Below are 24,582 nucleotides of genomic sequence, written 5' to 3'. Positions count from 1 at the left end.
GTTGTGCAACCACAGATTCCAATGCATTATCATTCTGGGAAAAGGGTAAGTCTTTATTGTGGGTGGCTGCTTTTCAGCAGTAACTGTTGCTGTTTGATTTGGTAGCTGGTGCAACTCTAAGGGTTTTCCCTAGATGCGCAGTAACTTAAAATAAGTGTTTTTTTTTCTTATTAGCAGTGCATTGCACTCCAAATACATCAACTGCCTTCGTTTATGCACTCTGTGTGTGTGTGTGTATTTGTATGAATAGAGGAATAGCTGTATTTCATGTGGCCGACAATATGACTTCTGACATTGAACTTTCACATTTCTAGCTTGAAATATGACCTTTTTTATCTTGCAGTCTTGCTGATAGTAACCTACGTCAAATCTTGCTACTTTGAGAAGGTTGCATCTGTAATACGGATGTGTGTGAGTTTGAAATCACCATCTTTCTTCCATATTTTTATCAGCCCTTGCTGGTATTCCCCCTCTGAGTCATGTTGTCTCAGTTCTTCATTTCCTAAGGGATTAGCCCCCTGTGACACATCACACACCACTCACAACCTTAGATTCATGAAGCATTTTAGTCTCTGCATGGCATGTGCACGGGTGCATTATTACTCCTTTTTAATTTTTAAACATTTGATTTAATGTTATATCAAGGTGCTTGTCCTTTAGCAGAATCGCAATTACTGTGCATTGTGGTTGAGACCGATTATGCATCTCTTGCTCGTTTTGCCACTTGTTTTTTGGTATCCTCCATTGTGTGTGAGTCCTAATGTGAATCTGCACCCGCCAGAAGGTAATGTGGTTCTTTTTGAGGGGGGTGCCAGAATGACAGCCAAGAGAAGGGGGGGTTGTTGCAGTAAAAAGCTGTGAAATGACTGTAGGTGTCAAAGAGTCACATTTTAACAGTTAATGATGCAGCAGCAGCCAGCTCTGCCAGGCAATAAACTCTTTAATATGTTGTTAATTACTTCTGAGAGATTGGATATTGATTGAAAAGCAAAACGGGTTTAATTATAACCCAAGTGTTAATGTCATCCCAAGTGTTGACAGTTTTAGGCCTACGTGAGATGAACTTGAAATGGCTGAACCCATTCAGTTCTTTTATTTCAGATTGTTTATTCAGGCTTTACACCTGGCATTAGGATATTTTGACCATTATAGTTGCAGGTGGGCAGTGCTAAATCCAGGATAAAATGAGGTTTGAAACATTTTGAGCTTGTCTGCTTTAGACCACTTCCAGAGGAATTTTCAGACTGGAATTTTTTTTAATTTTATTATTTTTCATACTTTTTTTCATACTTGTGCGCTTAGTCACATAACAAGGCATTCAACGGAACTCATGTGTTGTACTAAACATGTGATGTACAGTATCAAGAAATGTGATGGAAATGAATCTGTTCTTTCTGAATGGATGTTGTCACAAGACATGCATTTGAATCAAAATGCATTTTAATGTCATGTGTAAACAAGGCCGAGTTGATAAAATACTATCAGAAAAACATTCAGAACATTCAGACAGAAAATATTCAGGAATTTCAAAACAAATGATATGAATGAGTTTTCATGAGTAGGCCTGTCACAATAATCAGTTGACTTATCGCGTTATACATGGACATGACCTCAATTTTTGGCCATACAGTATAGTCCATTATAGGCTTGGGCAGTAATATGGCATACCGTGGGACCTAAAATAGTCAGATTATGTATTTTATTACCGTTATAAAAAACATTGCACTTAAAGGAGACAAAAATTAAATATTAAATATAATTTTTTATTGACTTGAAATGCGTCGGTGTGGTCGCCATCATGGTACAGATGGCGAGTCATGCACCAAGTGACCTTTTCTCAAAAAAATAACAACTTCTGCAGTTTGGTAGTATTTCAGGTTTCCACTAAATGAAAATTTGCAAATTGTGCAACAATAAGGTGACCACGAGAGATACCTCAAACCTAAAGTCATATATATGGTGTGCAGTTTCTAACAGTTTAGGCACAAGCCAGCAGTTTGATGACGCTGTCTGAGTCTTGCATCATAATTTACCGTATACCGAGTAAAAATAGGGAGGATGTTTGACGGTATAAATTTTTGGATCCCACCCTACCTAGTCCATCGTGTTTACATAAAAATGTATGTCTTCAAAATGTGAGCAGATTACACCGTTTCTGTCATCTCATCTAATCTCCGTTGGAAGTGTCAACGAGTTCAGGGGGCTTTATTTTTACTAACAAGTAGGGCTGCATGATACTGGAAAAATTACACATTGAATTTTTTTTTATTTTGCCATTAATATATTGCGACATGAACAATTTCACTAGATTAGTTGAAAAAATGTTTTTAAAGAATGTATAATTTTAGATTGATTGGAAAGATGTGTAGGGGAGTGCATACAATATAATTCAAGTTTATTTGTGTATCTTTTAAGCACAATAAGTTTCGTATAATAAGCATAGTATTTGTATTATTGAGCACAATATTTGTATTATAAACAATGTATTGTTCTCCGAAGAGTGGAAATGTGTTCAGGTATAGAGTAATTGAATAATCAAATGGAAAGTTATACGGCATAGTTTTCGTTTTATAAATAATTCCATAAAATTAAGCATTATTCATTTTTCAAAGTTACAAACATTTTTTATGAATTTAATACCCTCACACAATCACAGGTCTTAAAAACACTTGCAGAGTAATCAGTTATAATCCAGACTCAACATTGCATATACTTGCGATCTGACTATTGCAATTGATCACATTGCGATATCAATGTTGAAATGATTTATTGTGCAGCCCTTACTAACAGCTCAAGAAAAGGTGAATTTTTACATTTTTCCTGAAAACTACATACCAGTTTTGAAGAGGTGTCAAAGTAAACACAAATCTGCAGTCCACTTTAAGAAAAGTTATGATTCACAAATAACATTAAAGCCAAAAAACATGCCATTTGAATGTGTTTATGCCAATGTAAATATCACAATAATTTCTTTAACAATATATCACACAACAAAAAAAGCCTTATCATGACAGGCCTATTCATGAGGTCTTATCATCTCTTCTACAATATAAAAAGTATATATGTATCTATACTTATAGGAAAGCAATTAACGTCAATTTGCCTTTGGAAATCTCAAGAAATGCATCAATGAGCATCATCGACCAAAAGAAAAGCCATAGAATGCTACATGTGAACTTGATTGTCTCTTATTTCATTTTTTAATAATGCTAGTGAGCATCGGCTTGTGTCTGCTGCAGCTCTGAGGTCCCATTGTGCTGCCTGCTGCAGAGAGGCGAAGAGCTTAGCATTTAATTGCCAAGGAAAGGAACAGGGAATTCTGATGAGAAAGGGGGCTTTCAAGAATGCCAGGGACAAATGATTATTTTGCCAGAGCCTTAAGTGCTTTATTTGAGATTCAACAGTGGGCTCTGGCGAATGGCTGCCAGGCTGGCACTGGTCGACGCTTCTCAGGGGAGAATATGTGTTAATATGGGGGCCGCGGGCTCACAAAGCAGTGTAATTGGGTTCGCATGGTTGGTGTCAGGGCAGCGGCACCGCTCCGTACACAAAGGGCACCTCCCAGCCTAGCTGCCAGGGACACAGAGACAATCCCCCTCCTGATCAGGGTTGTAATTCACTGGAAGGGCTTATTGAATTACTGGAATGCTGAGCGTCATTTTGTAAGGGCCCGCAGATTGCACAATGAGCCGAAGGCCTTGTGTTTGTCAGCGTGTGCAGCTCTTAGCCGCCCGACTCTGAAAAGCACTGCAAGTGGTGGCAGACTGCTGAGAAAATCTCTCTAATATCCCCAAATGGCATAATTACTCTTGCATAAATTCAAATTCCTTCCTCCCTTTTCAGTAATTATTTGAGTGTATCTGCATCAGAGGTTACAAAGCCTGTTGTCTCTGCTTTTAACCCCCTGTGACATCCTGCAGCTGATTAGCCTGTAAGGAGGGCTTTTTCAGCTCTCTCAGTAGGCATGAGTGCCATGTCTGCAGCTGGAGGCTGATGTGCGATTCAGTCGTAAACGATAAAATTGTTTGTTGTACCTTTACGTTCCACATCCGGCAGTCTGAGCTCTGTAGAGAATATTTCAGCATTTTCTCGGTGTGTGTGTGTGTGCGTGTCACTGTGCGCTGCACCATAATCCCAGTGATTTGGCAAACGGATGGACTGAAGTTTTAGTCATGATGTGTTTTTTTTGTTGTTGTCATTTTTGGTTTAATATCCCCTGTTAGTAAATAGATGTGTGCAGTTTTGTCTTTATTTACTTTAAAAAACAATTCCAGCTAATAGGGTGCAGCAACATGGCCACTATTTAAGTGGCCTTAGTAGGGCTAGGCGATTTGGCCTAAAATCAAAATCTCAATTAATTGAACATTTTAACTTGATTACAGTTATTGAAGAATTATTTTATTTATTTAAATTTTTAATAGTTTTCATAGTTTACCGACAAGTTTTGTACAGTAAATATAGTCACATATTACAGGTGAGAGATTTCTAAATCAATGGTGCATTACTGATTTTAAAATAAGGAAACACACACTGTCTACTGCATAATTCTTAAACTCAACTCCTGGAGCGGCACAGCTCTGCACAGTTTTGCTCTAACCCTGATCAAACACAGCTGAACCAACTAATGAAGGTGTTCAAGAATCCTTTGAACACTTTGATTATTTGAGACCTAAGATCAACTATCTATGATTATTTATTAAACATCATAAATTTTTTTTAAGAGGTGAGCGGGTCTGAAACCACGCCAAGGCTGCGCCGGACTATTCCACGGCGTTCGACACCAAAGGATAAATCAAGTTTAACAGAGCGGAGTCACATGTCTCCACATGCGTTAGGGAAAGTAATTGAAAAAAATAACCTGTAAAAGTAGTTCATAATAGGTTCTGAATGTCAATTTGAATATTTTTTTATTAATCGCCCAGCCCTAGGCCTTTGTTTTAAATATATATGTTTTTTCAAAGAAATGTTTATAAAAAGCTGGAAGTCCCCATTGGAACACGTCATAGAAAGTAGTCAAAACTAAGGTTTACGTGTTATTATTAAAAAACATTTCTTGCTCTGTTTGGTTTAAAGTTGTAATTTTTGACACGCTATTAAACAGTTGAATTGAATGTGTATAAATTTATGCTTAAGAAAATAGTTGATGATTGGTGTTGATTTTTGGCAAAGTGTTTGACTGTGTGCCATCAACACCATCATGTTCAGTTACTGTTTATTGGTTGTGTAATGTCAAAGAACTGAAAGTTTGTCTACGTTAATCTGTATCTGTCAATACAGTGTGCATTGCCCTTTAAAAGACATGCTAACTGGTTTTTACTCAGTGTCATTGTGGAGAGAAAAAAAAACATTTCTTAATGATGCACAGTCACAAAAATGAGTAAATTCAAAAACAGGAGACCAGTAGCTCTAAATATAGTAAAAACATTTGCAAGGCCATGTATAGCACTCCACAAAAAATACATTACATTTAACAGTGCATAACAGAAAAGTATATTTACAAATGAGAAACATACAGAAATATAATAAGCTGTATGTAATATTTCAATAATCAGAGACTGTCTATTGTGCTATTTTCAGACATTCATTGGAGTGGGTGTATGAAGAAGAGCTATTTTGCTGCAAAGTCTGCATGAATGAATCAGTTATTCCTTCGTTAAACTTGAATGTTTAAAAAATAAAAATAAAGTGCAAATGTTACGTAATGAAAGCTTTAACAAAAGCATATACCATGTGTTAACCTCATAGCTCACAGTATGTCTGCTTTTAGAGTTTATTAGTTGCGCTTTCCTTCCTGGTACACCATTCTAGCGCCCGCAGTAATTATATGTGAGTTCATTAAGAAAGGACTAGTTTAACTGAGGGTAGCTTACAACAGAGGACCTAGATGATTCATATACTTTCAATTCCAGTAAGTAAATATAGCATTAATAAATCATTTTCTTGTTTCAGTCCATATTTAGAACAATGATGATCTGAAGTTTGCAGAAACAGAAGCTACCAGAAACCAAGTCATATCCTGTTTGACTGACTAATGTGAATTTCTTGTTTGCTCTCCTGATTGCATTATCATTAATAAAAAAGATCAAATTCAACACATTTCTTTTGGTATATGGAAAATATTTGGTGCAACAAAAACTTGATGTAATGCCACATTGTCTTATAAAATCACTTGTAAAAATCCCTGACAGCGATTTGTTTATTTAAAATGTGGTCAATTCGCTGTTGACTCTGCACACGAGTGCATCCGACTGAAATCCTGAGGCGGGAATTCATCGTCCATTTGTCTTAGCTGTATTCCTGGCCCTCGGGGCTTTTTCAAATCCTGCGGCTTTTACGTTAACCTACCATTAACACGGTGCCACATTTATGATTATCAGCTGCTCGGATGTGCGCAGCTCTCCATTTCTCTCCAGCCAGAGTGGCACTTTGCTGTGACTGGCAGATTAATTATGGAGTACATGCAATGCGGCCCCTGTAGACGACTGAGCCGGGGAGGTGGGAATTTGCCCTCATGTAAAGCAATGAGACTGGCGCTCTGAGGACACAGCACCCCGGCCAATGTGTATCTGCCAGACCTTGTTACTGGAACAGGCCTCCTCCGATGCCTCAGATCTCCTGGCCTGTGCACGCTGCCTTAAAGGAGCCTCTCTGGCAGGCCTGAGATCAGCGCTGGCATCCGACAGGCCGGTCTCACTGTGACAAGCCCTGATCTGCTGCAGGCTGTAATAAGCCGAACAATGCGCTCGGCTGGCAGTGTGCGCAGCGGAGCGATAATTGACACATCCTAAAAATGCGAGTAACGACTGGGTTATTAATGCTCTCATCCTGGGGGTGGTTTCAATGCAACCATTAAGCCTTTAATGGAGAGGGAAGACTGACATTTAAAAGCTGTTGCTGTTACCTACTTTTCCATTTAATGAAGATGAGTCTTCTCGCCGGCCGCAGCAACAATTACGCCACTCGACATTCAGGCGCAACAATGAGCCGTTGCTATTTTAGTTATTCTTGTTTTCAAAAATAACTCCCGATCAGCGCCCAGGGCGTTGGAAAAAAGGAGGAATCTCCTCTTTACTCTGGTGCAGGTGAGCGTGTTTCCCACCCCTCCCAGTTTCCCTTTCATGATCGCTAAGACAACACGAGCCTTTCTGCACGCTGTAATAATGTTGTTGATATGGAAGACATGGCCAGAGTTTCGGTTAGGAGTAGAAAAGCCAAGGGCTTGTTACTAGGTTACATCACTGTTGTTGTTGTGAAGCGGTGTGCCAGGTCTTCAGGCGCTGTGGAAGGAGCTCACAGAGAGTGATTCCCCTCTGCCGAAGCCAAGTTACCATCCCCCCCGACGAGGCCTTCTCTTCACCGCAAGTCTGCTTACTAATCCACACATCCATGTACACACACCAGTTTGCTCGCGTTTGTTCCGTAAAGTAAATATTTATTGTTCACGCTTTGACTCGTAGAAACGGCGTCGGAGAGCGAGAGCATACGGCGTGCCAAAGCAATTAACGTTCTCTTTTAACACTGTGATCAGATGATATTGAGTTTTGGAAGGAGATTACTCCCGAGTAATTGTCATCTTTGAATTACAGTAGGATCATTTTCGGCTTTGTGTATTTTACCTTCAGATTTCTCAAATGTTCTTTAATGCAGTCTATTAGAAGATAGATATTCATTTTTAGGGCGTTTGCACTCTTACTAAATCACTTTTGTGTGATGTATCTTTAATGACCATATTCATATGGATGTTTCACAGATGCATGCAGCACCTTAACTGGGTGTCTACAGAGTCTTCATTTCAAAATCAAAATTTTAGGCCTTAAAGTTTTAAATTCACAAAAATATTGTGTTGTAGGTCTTAAATCATTTTAAACCGGTCTTAATTTTTTAAAGTTACCCAATCACCCCAATACCCTTCTAATCACCAACAATTCATCTAAATAGTTTTTTTATTGCAAATAAATATTTATTTCAAAACATCTGTAAGACATTTTACAGCAAATTAAATTCCTTAATCAGGAAAAGAAAACTAAAAACAGTTACACAATTCCTCATGATAATAACAGCAATATATCCTTTGACATGTTCTTCCATTTAAACAAAAACAATTGACAGAAGTGTGAGTGGACATAATATTTATAAATAGGCATGAAACTTGAGGTTTCATAAATTGAAAAAAGTGTATACAACTAGAGCTTTCTTGTTTTGACGCATTAAAGAATGTGAATCAAAGATAACTACTTTTGTGTTTTTTTTTTCAAGTCTATTTGACCAACCGGGCAATTACAAAAAAGTCTTAATGTCTATCCTAGGAGATGTCTAAAATCTCATTCATAATGGTCTTAAAATTGTGTTAAATTTGACTTGAAACCTGCAGAAACCCTGCTTAAAATGATCAAACATTTCTGTGTATAAGCAATTAGTTTTCAGTTCATATAATTTTAAATAAAGCTAAAATTAGGTAAATTTTAAGATTTAAAAAAAAAATTTTTTCACTGTCTGAAGAAATAAGTCCAAATTAAGAGAGTTTCCTCAACATAAGCAAAATTATCTGCCAGTGGGGTAAGTGAAATATAAATGTAGATATTTGGACTAGAAACAATTCTATTTTTTGCATAAATCATATAAATTCCATATAAAGACAGTAATTCTAATAATAATCTGTAGCTCCTGGTCAACTATAATTCAGGGTGCTTTCACACTAGCACTTTTGATCCACAACCGGGTTCGTTTCATGTCAAAGTGTGGTACATTTAGCTAGTGTGAATGCTGTCTTCTGAACTTGGGTGCGCACCTGTGAATCGTACCTGAGTCCGCCTTAAAGAGTTATTCTGGGGTACGGTTCGTGCGAACTCTGGTACGGTTCACTTTTGTCATGAATGCAATCATACCAAATAACGAAAGTGAACCGCCAACTGTACAACAAACTTTAGTTTTCCTAATGTTCCTTTATGTGTCTGTGTCTGTGCTGAAACGATATATTGTGCTGCTCTACTCTACTTGTGTCAAGTTTGTTTAATTCTATTAAGTAAAAATAAGAGATTTATTAAAATAATAAAAAGTAACCAGACTAGCACTGCAAAATTCATCGAAAAAAGATCAAGATCTCGATTCAACCCTACACACGATCTTAATTCCGCTTTTCTACGATTCAGTCAATTATATTTTCAACGTCAGGAGAGAAGCCTAAAGGCGGTCGCACAGGTCTTCACAGGAACATGAACACCTTCAAATGGCGTTAAAAGTGTCACATACTGTATTTATAAGGTATAATTCACCCAGAAATGTCATTTCTGTCTTCATGTAATATGTATTGACGGCCGCGCAATCACACGTGAGCTGACCGCGAGGCTGTTTGTTTACTGCTGAGAACGCGCGCGCACACAGCACGCCAATGACGGCTACTTTAGAGAACAGAACCTGCATAGACTGTGAATAACAACGAGCCGCGCCGAAAGAATTATTTGCATGTGTGTGTTTTTTTAACACAGTAACGGCAGCCGCACTAGGAAGTAAAAATTAAACTGGCTGCACATAATTTAAATGATCATAACGCATTTTACAGTTATGATTACGACAAACATTTGATATGTTTTTTTCTTTCATAGCTAACAGATTGTGTTATGCATAAAAATAAATGTTTATCATTGTCAGTATAACTACTCTAGCTTATATGATGTTTCATAATGAATATAATGCATGAAGAATTCTAATAATGACAACTGATGATTTTACCAGTGAAAACAAATGGTCTAATAATGCTATCAATGACAAATTACAAGCACATGTCTCAAACATAATAATTCAACTTTATAATTATGAATAGTTGAATTCTGATGTCATCATTTTACTGTGACAAACAGGACATATTGAAAGTCTGTTCAAGTCAACCATAATGACTGTACAAAACATTGCATTTTCAGCAACAGTATTATATATAACAATATTAATATTGTTGTTTTATTATTGTTGTTTTACCATATAGTCACTTTAGAATTTTAAGGTTCTATCTGACATTTGTCAAAATTGAGTTATTGAATGACAACTTATTTACAATATGGGATGTTTTACATGAAGTTGTTTACATTTTAAGACTTTAAAAAAAATGTTACACACATACTGTTTGCTATATGGATTGCAAAAACTTTAAAGCTCAATATCTAAAAATCATTCAGAATGCTGGTAGAACCTTATAATTTCAAGGTGATATGTTTGAGAATTAACAATAATAATAGCCTACTCATATTGACTTTTATTTTACATCAAAAGAATCGTGATCTTTATTTTAAGTAAAAAAAAAAATCATTTTTTTCCAGAATCGTGCAGCCCTAAACCAGACAGTTTATAATACCCGTTTATTTCCATAGCTAAATATTCTGGAAATAAGTTGCTGCAATCAACAATTTGGTTTATAATATTAATATTTTGTGATAAGCAGAAGAAAGGGACTCATTCAGGTTTTTTATTATATTTTAAAATGTTTAGAAAAATATATTATTTGTTTTAGTTGACAATACCAACAACATATATAAACTATTTTACTACCTGTTAAACACTTAAACATTTAGCCCTATGTTAATGTGTATGGTTGTTTTCAAGAGAATTATCTTAAATCAGTGACTGCAGCTGTTAAATAAATTTTCCAGAGGTTTACAGGCATTATTAGGCCAAACTGCTGAACACTGTGGACATATGTACAACGGCCACTAGCCATATTCCTATTTATGCCAGTCAGCACTTGCTCCTCTGCAGAGCAGGGTCTGTAACTGAGTCGTCTGTACAGGTGCCACTATTAATGAGGGGAGATGAAGACTGCGTTTTACAGCCTGGCTCTGCAGAGGTGTGCTAATTAACACAGCAGCGCTCCTGAGAGTCCTGCATTTCTGGATGATGTGCATACAGTCAGAATGGCAGCAAAGTAGGTGATGCTTGAGACCAGAAGCACTATCTGCAGATTTCATCATTCAGAGTCATTGCAGGGATACCTCTGTGGTTTGTGGGGTGGTGATGTGAATATTAAGTTCACAGAATGCCTCATTCTGCATGCATCATTTAACATTTCTGTACTGTATAAGTTTATTACTCTCAGCAATAAAAAACACTTTGCATTAAGCATGTGTTATTATGAGCAGCCAAGCAATCGTTGGCATGAAAATTTAATCCACTAATTTGATCTAAGTATTCATTTATATTGGCTTAAAAGTTGACTTGAAGTATATTTCCATTGTTTTGGTCTCCCTGACCTTCACAGAAACAAAATCAGACTTCCTTTTGGTAAAGTTGAAACTTGATCTGAAAGTTTTGAACTTTGCATCAGTTATGTTATTGGTGCTTTTTATATGTGGTGTTTTTGTTTTTGATATCCAACTCTTTTATTTTGATCAATATTTCAAAGTTTTTCTGAGCGATCCAGACTCCTCTGCCTAGAGTTTCATCTGCTGTAGTCAGCTTTGGCTTTTCATGTGTAGCCTTTAATACTTTCAAATGCAAAGATGTCCATAATCGACAAGGTCAAAATGTGCAAATTCATCTTGTTGGATGCACTTGTTGGATGGTGTTACATGTATAAAAAAGGTTTTGTTTTTCATTGCTGTAATGTGATCTAAAAGTTGCATTGTTGTGAATAAGGAAGAATACTGTCTAAAAGATAATAGCTTCATAGGGATGCTCCCATCGATTAGCCAGAGATCGGTATCGGCTGATAATCACATTTAATGACTCGGTCGGATCTTATGAACAGATCACAAGTGTTTGTTAACAAGCAAAGGAAGATGCACATGCACACTTGGGTTTTACAGATAGCAGCTCTACAACATGCGAGGACGTAAATGATCGCTGCGCACGCATCATAGCAGCTAAAATATATATACAGATGTGGTGCAACCTTTTTTTTTTTTTGGAGTGACTCACGCAGGTGAAGGTCTCTTTGTTGCAACCATTGTATATCCAGTGTCTTGAGCTGCTGTGACTCGAGCGGAGCAATCAGCCCCATCTTCTGTCCAAACGTATGACCTCTCCCGGAAGCTTCGTGAGTCTCTTGCATATTATCCGCTATTTTCTCTAAAGGTGCTTCTGTCCGCGCTGAATGATTATAAGAGACATCTTTAAGATGATATGCAGTAATAATAATGTATTGTAGTAATGTAGGATTATATGCAGCATCCTTAGTTTATTATGTTAGGTAAAGAGAGATCTACACTTAAGTACCATACCAGGGTTGAAATTGCGACCTCAAAATATATTTGGGAGCATTTGTGCGCGTGCATAAAATTGACGTTGTGCAACCAGTTTTCACAGCAAAATGTTCACCACATGCGTGGAATTAGGAGGCATTCATGCGTTAAGCATCTTTGAACCTAAAAACACCAAACGCAGGGCTCAGGAATGGTTTAAAACAGTTGACATGTCATCTTCCTGCAGTAAACAAAGCATGCAATGCTTGCCCCGCCTTCAAGCTCTTCTTATTGGCCCACTGTGCTAGAACAGAACACAAATGGATTGGTATATATCAGCTGTCAATCACTCAGTTCTGATGACAGGGAGCTACAGCCATGAAAATGTGCTCATAATTTTTGGTGGGTGCGAAAATCTACTTCAGTGCATGGCTTTATCTTCACATTTCTTTTGCTGCTGTCAGCCTGGCATTACTTTTGGGATGTTTGATGGTTGCCTATAAGTTGCAACATGCAGTGGCATCAGTCTGTTGATGCAGCTTATTTCTGCAGTCTATGTGAAAATCAGTTCAATGCATAAACTCAGCCATTGTCCGCTGTGCATAGATTTGATTTAATTCAATTAGTAAGTGCCCAAAGGCACTCATTTCCTCCACGTGAGCAGCGAGTATGATAAATTTGAATTTTAAGTTTGCACTTCATACAGCTGGATCAGAGGGTCTCCTCTTCGTGCCGGAAAAAAATCTTTTAAATTAGAGGGTCATGACTCACCTTTATGGAAATGACAGGATGATGGAAAAAAAAGAGTGTCTGTCATAGCACTGGCCTCACAGACATCTCATTTATCAGATTTCAGAGGCTCGCGCTAGCTTTCTGCCATTCTAGAGGAATTTCAATGAGGGCGTCTCTTTTGGTTCCCAAGAGAAACGGGGAGGTATTTTTAAACCGAGGTTCGTCTGAATAATATGTGGGATATTCCCTCCCTGCTGTCTTTTTTTGCAGTCAAGCTGTCATTTTCATGGTAAGATGCTCTATAGAGTTTGGATAGATTATGCCGTCTGACCGTGTACCTATGCGAGGGGGACGGGCCTCACGCTTTTGCTGCTATTTTAAGCCAGAGAGGGCAGCATGCCTGAAATACAAGTTTGTTTTTGGGTGTAGGGTGCAAGCACAGACGGGAATAAGAGGCCGTGTCACACAACAGAGTCGACAACGAGAACTCCAAGGCCAATACAGACAAGATGGAGAAGGGGGAAGGGTAAAGAGGGATAGAAAGGGTTACGCTACCCTCCAGAGAATTAGAATTCCTTGTGAACTGTTCCCCCATTTGGCTGGCAGTTGTGAAAACAATTCCGCAGCATTTACTCAGTTTGCAGCTCAGATTACAGTTGTGTGAGTCAGCTGCAGGGTGCAGGCCGGAGGTAGGAGGTGGGCCAGACGGCTTGGCCAGTCTGTGCAGCTCAGTGTGTGTTTTTTTTTTTTTGGTTTGTCTGCAGATCGGCGTCTGTTCTGGAGCTTCTCTCCAAAGAGAAACGCTGCCTGTTTGAATGTGCTAATTAAAATGACATTGGTTCCAGCTGGAGTGGTTCTAACTATTGAAGTGTCGGCAGGCTTCAGAAGCAATCGCTCATATCCTGACAGTGTCAGGCAATATAATGATCCCCTCTCTTGCTCTTCTCCACAGGTTTCATTTTTGAGTGACGCCGACAAAAACAGTGATCTGAGGGAGCCCCTGCGTTCTCGCCGCACCGGATCGTCACCCCTCCTTAGCTGCCACTCGACCTGCCACCATGACGTCGGAGCTGGAGAGCAGCTTGACCTCCATGGACTGGCTGCCGCAGTTGACCATGCGGGCGGCCATTCAGAAAGCGGATGCCCAAAATGCTCACGGACCGGGCATGCCTAAGAAAAGCGCCCTGCTGGATCCCAACACCACACTGGACCAGGAGGAGGTGCAGCAGCACAAGGATGGCAAACCGCCATACAGCTACGCCAGCCTCATCACATTCGCCATCAACAGCTCGCCAAAGAAGAAAATGACACTGAGCGAGATCTACCAGTGGATCTGTGACAATTTCCCCTATTACAGGGAAGCCGGCAGTGGGTGGAAGGTAAGGGGCGAAGCGCTGACTGTAAGCGTCAGTTAATTTGTCATTATTTGCTTTCTGCCCGTCAGAGACATTTGCATGCACACGAGTGACGTCCCTCCACTTAAATTCAATCAGTGTACCGAATCAGCCCTGAATTTAGTCAGAGGAGACTGCCAAGGTTAATGTGTGAAATTATTCTCATTTCTTATGCTGTCAAGGCTTTTTTTTCTCCTCTCTCCCTTCCTTTCCTTGCCAAGGAACATTTCGAAAATATCAAAGCAACAGCCACGCTGCTATTTTGCAAAGTGCCGTTCCGATCTGTTTATGACCATTAATATTTGACACAGTATCTTGTCTCTCTAGATACAAGAAAATAAAGGCTCTTTTTGCAGACACAAGTGTGAGAAGGAAGTGTGTTGATATTCACCCAGCCAGATCCAGCCATAGAGGAGGGAAAAAACTCCCTTTCATGGCTTGTATTATTCATGCCAGATGCCTTGATAGAAGTCCATTATGTTGGAGAGAGCCATTGCTGTGTCACCATCTCAAGGAGCATATGATATACAGAGATGAAGCTGTGCTGATTGCCTTTTAAAGAGCGGAGATGGAAATTGATATTAGAATGAGCTTTCCAATCAGTTGACATTTATTGGCAATAGAATCGGTAGCACAGCTTTATTGCAGGCAGACAAGATGTATGCGGTTCATATCCGTGCGAGACGCGGCCCTCTGCGAGCGTGTGCTTGTGTGTGTGTGTGTGTGTCTATCTGTTGGTGAGCATATTTTCACACCCACCGCCCTATTCTGCGTTGCTGTGAAACGGATATTTATGTCAGTGTAGCTACAAGAGCAACACATGATTCAGAAAGTTTAGAAATCACCTTAAAATATGTTTATAGATGCAGTTTCGACTAGATAACTATAATCAGAATAACAAATCAAACATGTGGCTCTTTAAACTCCCACCCCATTGTTGCCTGTGGATTATAGAGCAGGAGAGTTTCTGCATAATTATCAATCCCGTTTCCGTTTTCTTCTCTTCAAAAGAGTAAGCCTGTTTCCATTGAAAAGATTTGGATTGGCAGATATGCGAGGTGAGTTTGAGGGTCAGCCGGGTGCTTTTATTCATTCAAAAAGATCCTTTTTATTATCCTGTTTCGAAACGTGCTTACACTTTGTCCGTGGTACCCGGAAAGATGGCTGTAAGTTAAATTGCTTGCTGGCACCCGTAATGCCTTTTGTGACATCAGCCTTTCTTTTTTCATCCCCCCCATGTACACATTTCGCACTGTGGACAGACATAACAAATGGATTTCTGCGTTTTTCACTGAATTCACTGAAATCGCTGTACAAGGTTGCTGCCCTGACACGTTTACCGGGAGATAGCTTTCCATTTTGCTGGAATGTAGCCTTTTTTCAAAAGCCTTGTGGAAAGAGGCGACCCACCGCTGTTCTCAATGATGGCCACTAATTGCCACATTCCATCTCTATATCATGTATTGTTATGGCTATTATGTTGAGGAATATGCAGTCTGTCCATTTACAAAGGGTCAAATATGCATTCTGAAGTGTGTCAGCATTCGATTAATCCGAGAAATGAAAAGTTAGATGATTGGACGCGCTTCTGTTGGGTTGTTTTTTATACGTAGATCTGTAGTTTGAAGATACAGACCGAATCGAATGCATCCTGGTGGTCTTTGTGATAGTGCTTGCATTTCAATGCATGGTGTGAGACAAAGCATCCTACTATGAGATGTGGAAAATGGCTTTCAGGATGTGGCAGGAGAAACGCAACTCTGATGGGAAAATGGAGCTATAGAGTTGGGTGTTAAGAATTGTATAACAGCAATACGAGTGTTGCTTTTAATAGGCGGGAGAGCGTGAATCTCACTCCGACCGCCGTCGACTATTATTTTAGAGAGATCCTTTGTCTCTGAAGTACACGCTGCTATATTTGCGCGTTTGCACATATACAGAGCGTGGCTGGGGTGAATGTAGGTCTGTGTGCAGTCATCGCCCTCCATCTCTCCACATCCCCCCTGAGATGTCGGCAGCAGGAATTTACGACCCAGCGCACGCACACGTCTGTTCTCTATGATAATTCTAGCTGTGCCAGAGAGATGAGACCGGGCTAATCCAGGCGGCGGCAACTCATTTAGTCATCTCAATAGAACTCCATTAGCCAACGCTTTTAAGAAATATCAATAAGTGCTGTCAATAAGAATAGATAATTCATCAAGGTCAAAAAATATTAATGCTGTATTAGGAGAGACAGATATGCAGTTTGAGATGAATTTTAGGACATTCGCTCTCTGTAATATTATGAAACTGGTTAATGGGGAGCAGGGTTGTCACCAGGTTAGGAAATTAACTTTTTTGTGCGCAAAAGTCAAAGCTACTGGTGAAATGGAGAATTGTACAGCCTGCTTTTTCTTTTCTTTTTTTTCCACTTTTTAAATGGATAAAATCATCATGATGTAACATTGGAATGATTATTTCTCTTAAAAACGTTACATGCACACTGACTTTGGCTTTTCAAGGGGGCATTTTAAATATTTAAAAGCCCAAGTAATGTGCTATTGGACTTTTCATAAAAATCCTGATTATTACTTTCAGCCAAAACAATTTAACTCTACAAGAGTTTTCAACGTCAATAAATTTTATATGACTAATAATTATATAATAATCTTGTGTATTGCTTTGAGTCACAGATACCTTCATTCGTTTGCAACACTGTGCAGTAATTTAGTTCTTTCATTTACTGATCACTTTGCAGAAAACAGTCAACAAGCTTCCACTGCGATGGTCATATACTAGTGCTGCACGATTAATCGAAAAGCTTCAGAATTATGTATAGTTGTATTCTGAAGTCATCACTTTACTGTGCATTAACAACCAGCACAAAGGTAAAGTCTGTTCAAGTCTACACCATTTCCAAGTCTATACACAATGTAGCATTTTATTCAACAGTGGACCTACACATAGGCCTAATATTATTAATGTTGTTTTACAGCATGTTTGAGAAATGGCAGTAATAATAGCATACTCAATAACCTTTATTTTACATCTACAGAATCATGAGAAACTTGTGATCTTGATTTTAAGCCAAAAAGTTGTGGTTCTTTTAGCCAGAATCGTGCAGCCCATCACACACGATTCTGTGGTAATCTGTGTCCCTGCATTATTTGTCTGTTCCAAGCTCACACCATTGTGGCCTAATTTGAGTACAGAATCACTTCTAAACTTCTGAGAATCAATTCAGAATCATTAGAGAATGTATTACAATGCATCAATTAATTATTGTTGATCTTTTATTCATACAGATCATAGACCACAGTTCGGAACACACTTGACCTACGGCTTAGGCTGACACATTTATTTGATTTTTTTTTTACTTTTAGTTTAATCCTAAATTTGTAACAATCGTACAGAGATTCTTTCATTAATCACATGTATGAAAGAATTAGGCTTTCGTTTAAAATGTAATGATGACGGTAATAGCTGTGGTACGTTATTTGGGATGTGGTGGGTTTCTTAGCTTATTAAAGGTGTTTTCTGTCACTCCTTGTTTGGCCTGTATAACTGCATGCAGTGTATCATTGAAATTAATCTCCAGACCCACGCAACATAAATTTAAATGATGGTGATTTGCATAGGTTTATTAATCCTTTGAGTCGCTGCATTCAAATATGAGTTTGAAAAAACAAAAAAAAAATCAAGAGATAACAGTTTATAGTTTAGATATAACCACCATGTTTATGGAAAAGATTAAAATCATTGTCACGTGCATTTAACTTGACGCTCAAATTAAAGTTGTTAACGGCAATTACATTATTTTAACCAATAGATGGTGACAACCAGCCATCAAAAAATGCCACTGAATAATTCTTCAAAAATGACCCATCTAGCAATAAAACATGAAGTTTTATGAGTGAATAACTGAATCATTTATTGAGACTGTAAGTAAATATAAATTGTACAAATTAAAATGTTTAGCAGTATACAGTAGGGCCATCAGCAGCAGTATTAACAGTGAATTTTTCACAGTACTGAAAGTTTACAATTTATTTTTATTCTGCTCATTATTTCTTCATTTTATTTGTAATAAAATTAAAGGTTCAAAGTTTTGTTTGTTAAAACCAAGTTTCTTGCAGTACTGTTTTTGTAATAAATGGAAAGCAAATTACATTTGTCTCCTCCCCCTTTATGGCTGATCCGAAAAAGGGTCCGAGTTGTGACTAAAAAACTACAATGTGATCCGAACCATGAGATTTGTGATCTGTTACAACACTAGCTTTTTTAATATATAGCTTATTGTTAATACAATATAGCTTTTTTCACTATACCCCTGTTCAAAGTCATTTACTTTAGACAGACTTTATCACAACCCCACAGTGGTTTGAATTAAAGATCAAATTCTTGTATATGATTTGTTTCAAACAATTCCGTATTGCTGGCTCGGAACAGCAGGGTGGTGTTCAATTATAGAGCCACTACACAGATTCAAGATATTGCTTAGATTGCCACCACGAGAAATAATCCTCCATCCCTATTGAAAGCTCTTATATAAGATGCTTGTCTTTGTCCGGTTCCCATAATCCCAAGTTATCTGCATGCCAGCTAACTCTGTGTAAAGAGTGAAAGACTAAATAAGATTAATTTGCAGTCTGTCGGATTGAGCGGCTCACTATTCTATCAAGAAGCCACTCGCCACTGATGAGGTGTTTAATTCTGCCAAGATGCTTTTCACCTGGTCAGCCTCTGAATTTATGCATTTGACACCAAAAGCTGCTTCCAGTGATGCAACAACCATCTGGACCCACCTGATCCAAGCATTCAAGCATCCTCATCTTATTTGACCTCAGAGCACTTCTATAGAAGCTGTAGCAGGGTGCACCCAGGCTAAACCTCAGTTTAAAGGCATTAAATGTATGGATGTTAGAGGATTATGGAGGACGCGAGCCACACGAAAGCTCTTGTTATCCTCCGAGAATTTTCAATCTCTGTTTACACAACAGGTTTGTAATCCGGCCACAGAGCAGGCCGTAATCTGATCAGGCACTCTGAAAACGTGCGGCGCTAGCAGATGTGACAGCACGGCCTGCTTATGATGGCTTTGCCACGGCTGCTGCTCCTCAGAATACACAATGCGGTTCTGGCACTTTCTCGTCTAATTGCTCCCTTATGATTTACCAACAGCGCTTCGGGAAGGCCGGGTGACTTTTCAGGTCATCCTTCTTCCCACTTTCGAACCCAGAGACTGAATCTCATTGAGCAGTAGACGGCTCATCTGAAGCACCGCCGAAAATCCAGAGCAGTTTTCAAGTCTTAACCACTTTAAATATGCTTGAAATGTTTGTTCTTGAATCTCTGCCGTCGCTACTGGCATGATATCCTCCCGTTTCCACACCTGCACAGAGGCGGAACAGTGTGCAAATGCTTAATTCCTCACAAACGCTGTAGCCGTTGTTGCTCCAAAGCTGTTTCAGCCTGTGCAAATGGATAAATGCGGTCGGCGAGTTTGAGTCTTGCCCTGTTTAAAAACGCTTTTGGCACTTGTGGAGTGTCCAGACCTTCTTCTTTGATCTCATTATGAAATGCAAATGCTCACCAACCTAAACAGATCAAAGGTTGCACCCGCTGCTGGGCAGCCGACATAATAATGGAAGCCAGGGGCGACTGACCGTTTTTTCCCTAATAAGTGATTTGGGGGACCGCTTCACACCCCCAGGCCGTTATTTACTTGCGAGCTGGGAACACTATCTCTTAAGTAACTAAACGGCCCAAAATTCAGCTCCCCTTGCTTTTTATTCAAATGTGGAAGTACAGGTATTGCACTCATCCTATCTCTCGTCTCAGGCTTGGTGTGAAGGGTTTGGAATATTAAAATGTAAAATTGCTTCAGCGCACTCTGATTTTCAGTTTAATCCTCCAGCCTGGATCATTACGCGCTTGGGCATTTCACTTTAAAACTGCCTCCTGATATTAAATTATTCAAATGCTAAGATGCATGTTGATATAGAGTTGTCTGTATGTGACGACTTTTTCTAAAAATACACTCACCTTACAGTACATGATATTTGAAAAAAAGCTTGCGCACAATTATCGGGCCTGTGTTGTTGCATATATTTAGTTTGCAGCCTCTCCATCTATCTCTCTGTGTTTTTAATTGTGGCAGCAGCAGAAGTGGCTGTGTTGGTGGTGGGAGTGGTGGTGATTCATGCCGTAGCCAGTTCGATCCTGCTGTGTAGCTGGCTCCCATGTCAGGAAGCTCCCGCCTGGCCGCCCGCCCACCAGCCTCACCTTGCCCCATCCCACTCGTACCCCGCCGCTCACTCAGAGTAGGTGGGCAGAAAGCGTAGTGGCTCACCAGGTGGAGCTGGCAGAGAGGGCGCTTGCTACACCTCGCAAAGCACAGAGTTGACTTTGGCATCGCTTTTGGAAGAGATTGACGTCTTGAAGCATTTTACCCAGTGCTGCTGTAGCCACGGAACTGGTCTCAATCTTTTTTTGTGTCTTTAAATGAGGGAATTAAAGCTTTTGACTACAGTGTTTGCTGGGTAGATCAACTCACGAGTTGAGTACTCTAGAGAGAGACTGTTAGTCTGTGTGCACTGTTGTTTAAACGTTTGGTTGAATTGTTGAGGTTGTTATTCTAGCAGTATTGTAATTTTGTAGAGATCTACATATTACAACAGTGCCTTCACTGGATTTTGCTTTTTGTAGAAATTTAAACCATTTAGTTCAGATGGACTAATGGCACTACAGTTGCAATCTCAAAGAGTCAAATTTATTTACAATTAGTTCACTGTACTTTGTATAATTGATGTTTTTAATGTTTCTCCCTCTCTTTTAAGGTTATTGATAAGCTAATATGCACTAGGATGACACGATATCTGACATTGCGGAATTGTAATTTTTTTTTTGCAATATTTTGTGATATAAATATAGTCTTGCCAAATGATTCAATAGCGCTATTTGGAAATAATTTATTTATTTAGTTTGATTATCATTTGCATAAAATGTAATAAACAAATTTCAGTAATAGATAAATACAACAGATCAAAGATACAAGTTAAATAAACAATGCTTTACAATTTTCTTGGGAGCCTTCATAGCATTTGCTTACAGAAATTGAATAATTAAATGTAACTCTAACCCTAATCATTTTAATAATTTTATACATTTAACCTTCATTTAGTTACAAACTAAAACAATTCTTGGTCTTTGAATGCTTTAAACGATCCTGAAATTCTTAAGCAATCACAAAAACACATGCAAATTATATATTTGTATTTATGAAAATATCTGGTGAAAATATCAACTCAAAATTGCAAATCCTGCGACTATTGTGTATGTGCACGTTGCAATGTCAATGCTGAAATGATATACTGTACAGCTCTAATATCCACCCAAACAGTGACAAAATTCGAAACATTCAGAGCGTTAGTGTTAACACTTCCAGCAAAATGAATTAATAAATTATTTGACGTCAAATACTGAAAGAACTGAAGGTTGCCTAAACACTTGGAAACTTAGAAAAATACTAAATGGTTGCTAAAACAGCGTTGATCTGAACTCCTTAGTATTAACATTAGTTGTTTTGAAACGTGATGTGTGCAGCACCTCTCTACAGACAGCCTAAAGGGGGAAATATATTGCACTTGCATACAAGTCACACACATACAGGAAACTACAATATTCAAAATTAAATCTGTTACACGCGGATCCATTTTTATTTGGTGAATAGTACTATATAGGGGGACAGACAGTGTAAATATAATTTCCTTTGAGGTGAATGAAGTCTGCTTTTATGTTAATGTAACGTGAATCACTGCAGCATGAAGGAATGGTCTGCTTCAGCCTAGTTAAGACGCAGCACAGAGCTGATCATATGTGCAAGCCAGCATGGACAACAAAACATATCAGACTTGTTTGAATTGCACAGAAGTCTAAATTTTAAACTGGTGAAATGGTGAGCACTCAATATTATTATAATAGACTGTGACAATCATGAATCTGATGTACTTGAGCTCAACAGCTCTCACTGGCTGGGCGTGTAAACGAAACTCTATTGGCTGTTTTTGGAAAAGGGGAGGGGCTACTATGTGTCTCAATATTTTCCGGTATCAAGTCAAAATATTAAACTGCACATTTCAAAGTACTTTACAGGATCTTTAATACATTGAGTCATAAAAACTGCCTCGTAGGGCTGCTCGATTATGGGAAAAATCATAATCACGATTATTTTGGTCATAATTGTAATCACGATTATTCAAAACAATTATCAGTTGAAGTCAAAATTATTCATCCTCCTGTGAATTTATTTTTATAAATAAATATTTCCCAAATGATGTTTAACAGAGGGTTTTTTACAGTATTTCCTATAAATTTTTCTTCTTCTGGAGAAGAAAGAAGGCCAGACATGGCACGCACACACAACAGCACATGCTCTTTTGCGCTTTTAAAATTATGAATGATGCGCATCCCATGCTGCAAAAGTTACATTACCGCACATGCTTTTAGTCATTTTCACGTGGAACTGAGCTTTGCAGAGACAGTGAGTTTTCACACGTGTACAACTGGAAAGGGGGCGGTACGTGATGGAATAATCGGTTATCTCGATTAATGGTTTTTCATAATCGTTAAAAGCCGAAATCGAAATCGGATTTTCGATTAATTGCACAGCCCTACTGCCTAGTTGCTGCTTTGAAAGAAATTCAATGTTTTGAGCAAAAAACTAATTTAAGTAGTGGCTATAATACACTTTGAGAATCAATAAATGGTGTCGCTGTCTAAGATCTGTTATAAAGCTTTATTTAAGAATTTAATACAGTTGTGTGTAAAGCAGGAGGCCCATGATCCCTACTGTGCATGTAGGTGTATACTTCACTCACTAAACATCAATCATTTGTCCTTCATTGATTGATTCAACCCCATCTACAGTGATAATGAGGCCTGTTACACAAAGTCAATACCTGACATGGAACATTTAATGCTGGGTAAGCTTAGGTGAAGCCTTTTTGACACATTCAGGGGTTACAAACTGTTAAATGTTTATGCTACTTAAGCATTTTATGGCTAAAAAAAAGTATATCTTATAGCAATGAACTGCGCTTATTATTTTTAGTGTTCGTTTGTATTTTGTGGAAGACATTCAAGGTCGTGCTTTGTCTTGAATGTAGTCACAGGATTCCCCGTCCTCTCTTACTTAATCGCTTAATTTCCTATTGTAATATTTCCGCCTGCATATGCTTTTTTTCTCTCATCTTCTACAGCAGTTTAATTTCTTCATTCTGCTTAAGATACTACTTTTCCCTTAAACCACTTTCTAAATAATAATAAAAAAACTACAGCACAGTTATCATGCCAGCCTTTAAACAAGTCAGCAGCTTCCCTCAATCTGGCGAGGATGCCCGGCTCTTTATTAATTGAGGCTGGGATGACCTGAACATGGCCTCTCATCGCTGCTGTGATTTGGCCCCAAGAGAGAGGCGCTGAGCCATGATGAATTTGCCCATGCTATAAATAGAGTCTGGTCCTTGGAATCCGCCTTTAACTCCGAATCTACTCACTGAAATCTGCTTAAGCTGGAGTTGGTCTGTCTGTCGCTGCCGCTGGCATTATACAAAGAAGAGGCAAAAAAAATCCAATAGTAATTTTCATAAATGGTTGTGGAGTTCACTTTGAAAAGATTTCTTTCGTCTCTGATTTTTAATGAATTGTGTGTGATGGATTCTCCTCTTCTCTCTTCTTGGCCTCCTGGTCATTGTTTTGAGATAATGAATAGTGTCTATAATTGAAACGGTTCAGTTTTCCTATAGATGTGCTGTTATTCTATGGAAATGCTGGCATTTGTTTTGAATGTTTCAGATTTAATAGAGTCAAGGACAGGAAGCTGATTTCTTTGTATTTATTATGATATATAAAATGCAATTAAGTGACTTGAATGCTTTTCTAACATGCATGTTTTATACTCTTTATTCAAATTTTATTTGGTATGACAAGTTTCAACCTTTTCCCAAAGAAATTAAATTTGAAAATGAAAAATTCATGATATTATAAGATACTAGACCAAGGGCTGGGCCATAAATCGATTTTTATCAATTAAAACGAAGGTGTAGTTTACATTAATTTGTTACATCAAGTCTGGGCTCCCGTAGTTCCTTGTGCATTTGCCGTAGAAATGCACAAACAACATGGCAGCGAGCAGGAACTAACTTAAGCTGTGTCTCTAGTCATTTACCAGTGCTACATTCTAGAAGTATGTACTTTTTTGTGAAATGAAACCGAAAGCGCACACAGTGTTGCCAGATGTAGCTGAC

The 24,582-nt window shown here is 38.5% G+C and overlaps 1 protein-coding gene across 2 annotated transcripts in view; it reads left to right on the top strand.

Annotated features, from left to right (window-relative positions):
* Positions 1-24,582, top strand: part of foxj3 (forkhead box J3) — a 130,206-nt gene that overhangs the window by 33,391 nt on the left and 72,233 nt on the right. For both annotated transcript variants that reach the window (XM_001922238.8, NM_001326388.1), the window contains exon 2: positions 13,852-14,278. In XM_001922238.8, the coding sequence (XP_001922273.1) occupies positions 13,958-14,278 (321 nt within the window). In that variant the 5' untranslated portion in view covers positions 13,852-13,957. The remainder of the gene's footprint in view (positions 1-13,851; positions 14,279-24,582) is intronic.

This window comes from Danio rerio, chromosome 11, assembly GCF_049306965.1.
Source record: "Danio rerio strain Tuebingen ecotype United States chromosome 11, GRCz12tu, whole genome shotgun sequence".
NCBI classification, from domain to species: Eukaryota; Metazoa; Chordata; class Actinopteri; order Cypriniformes; family Danionidae; genus Danio; species Danio rerio.
Note: the sequence above shows the minus strand (reverse complement) of the source record. Positions and strands in the feature narration are given on the sequence as shown.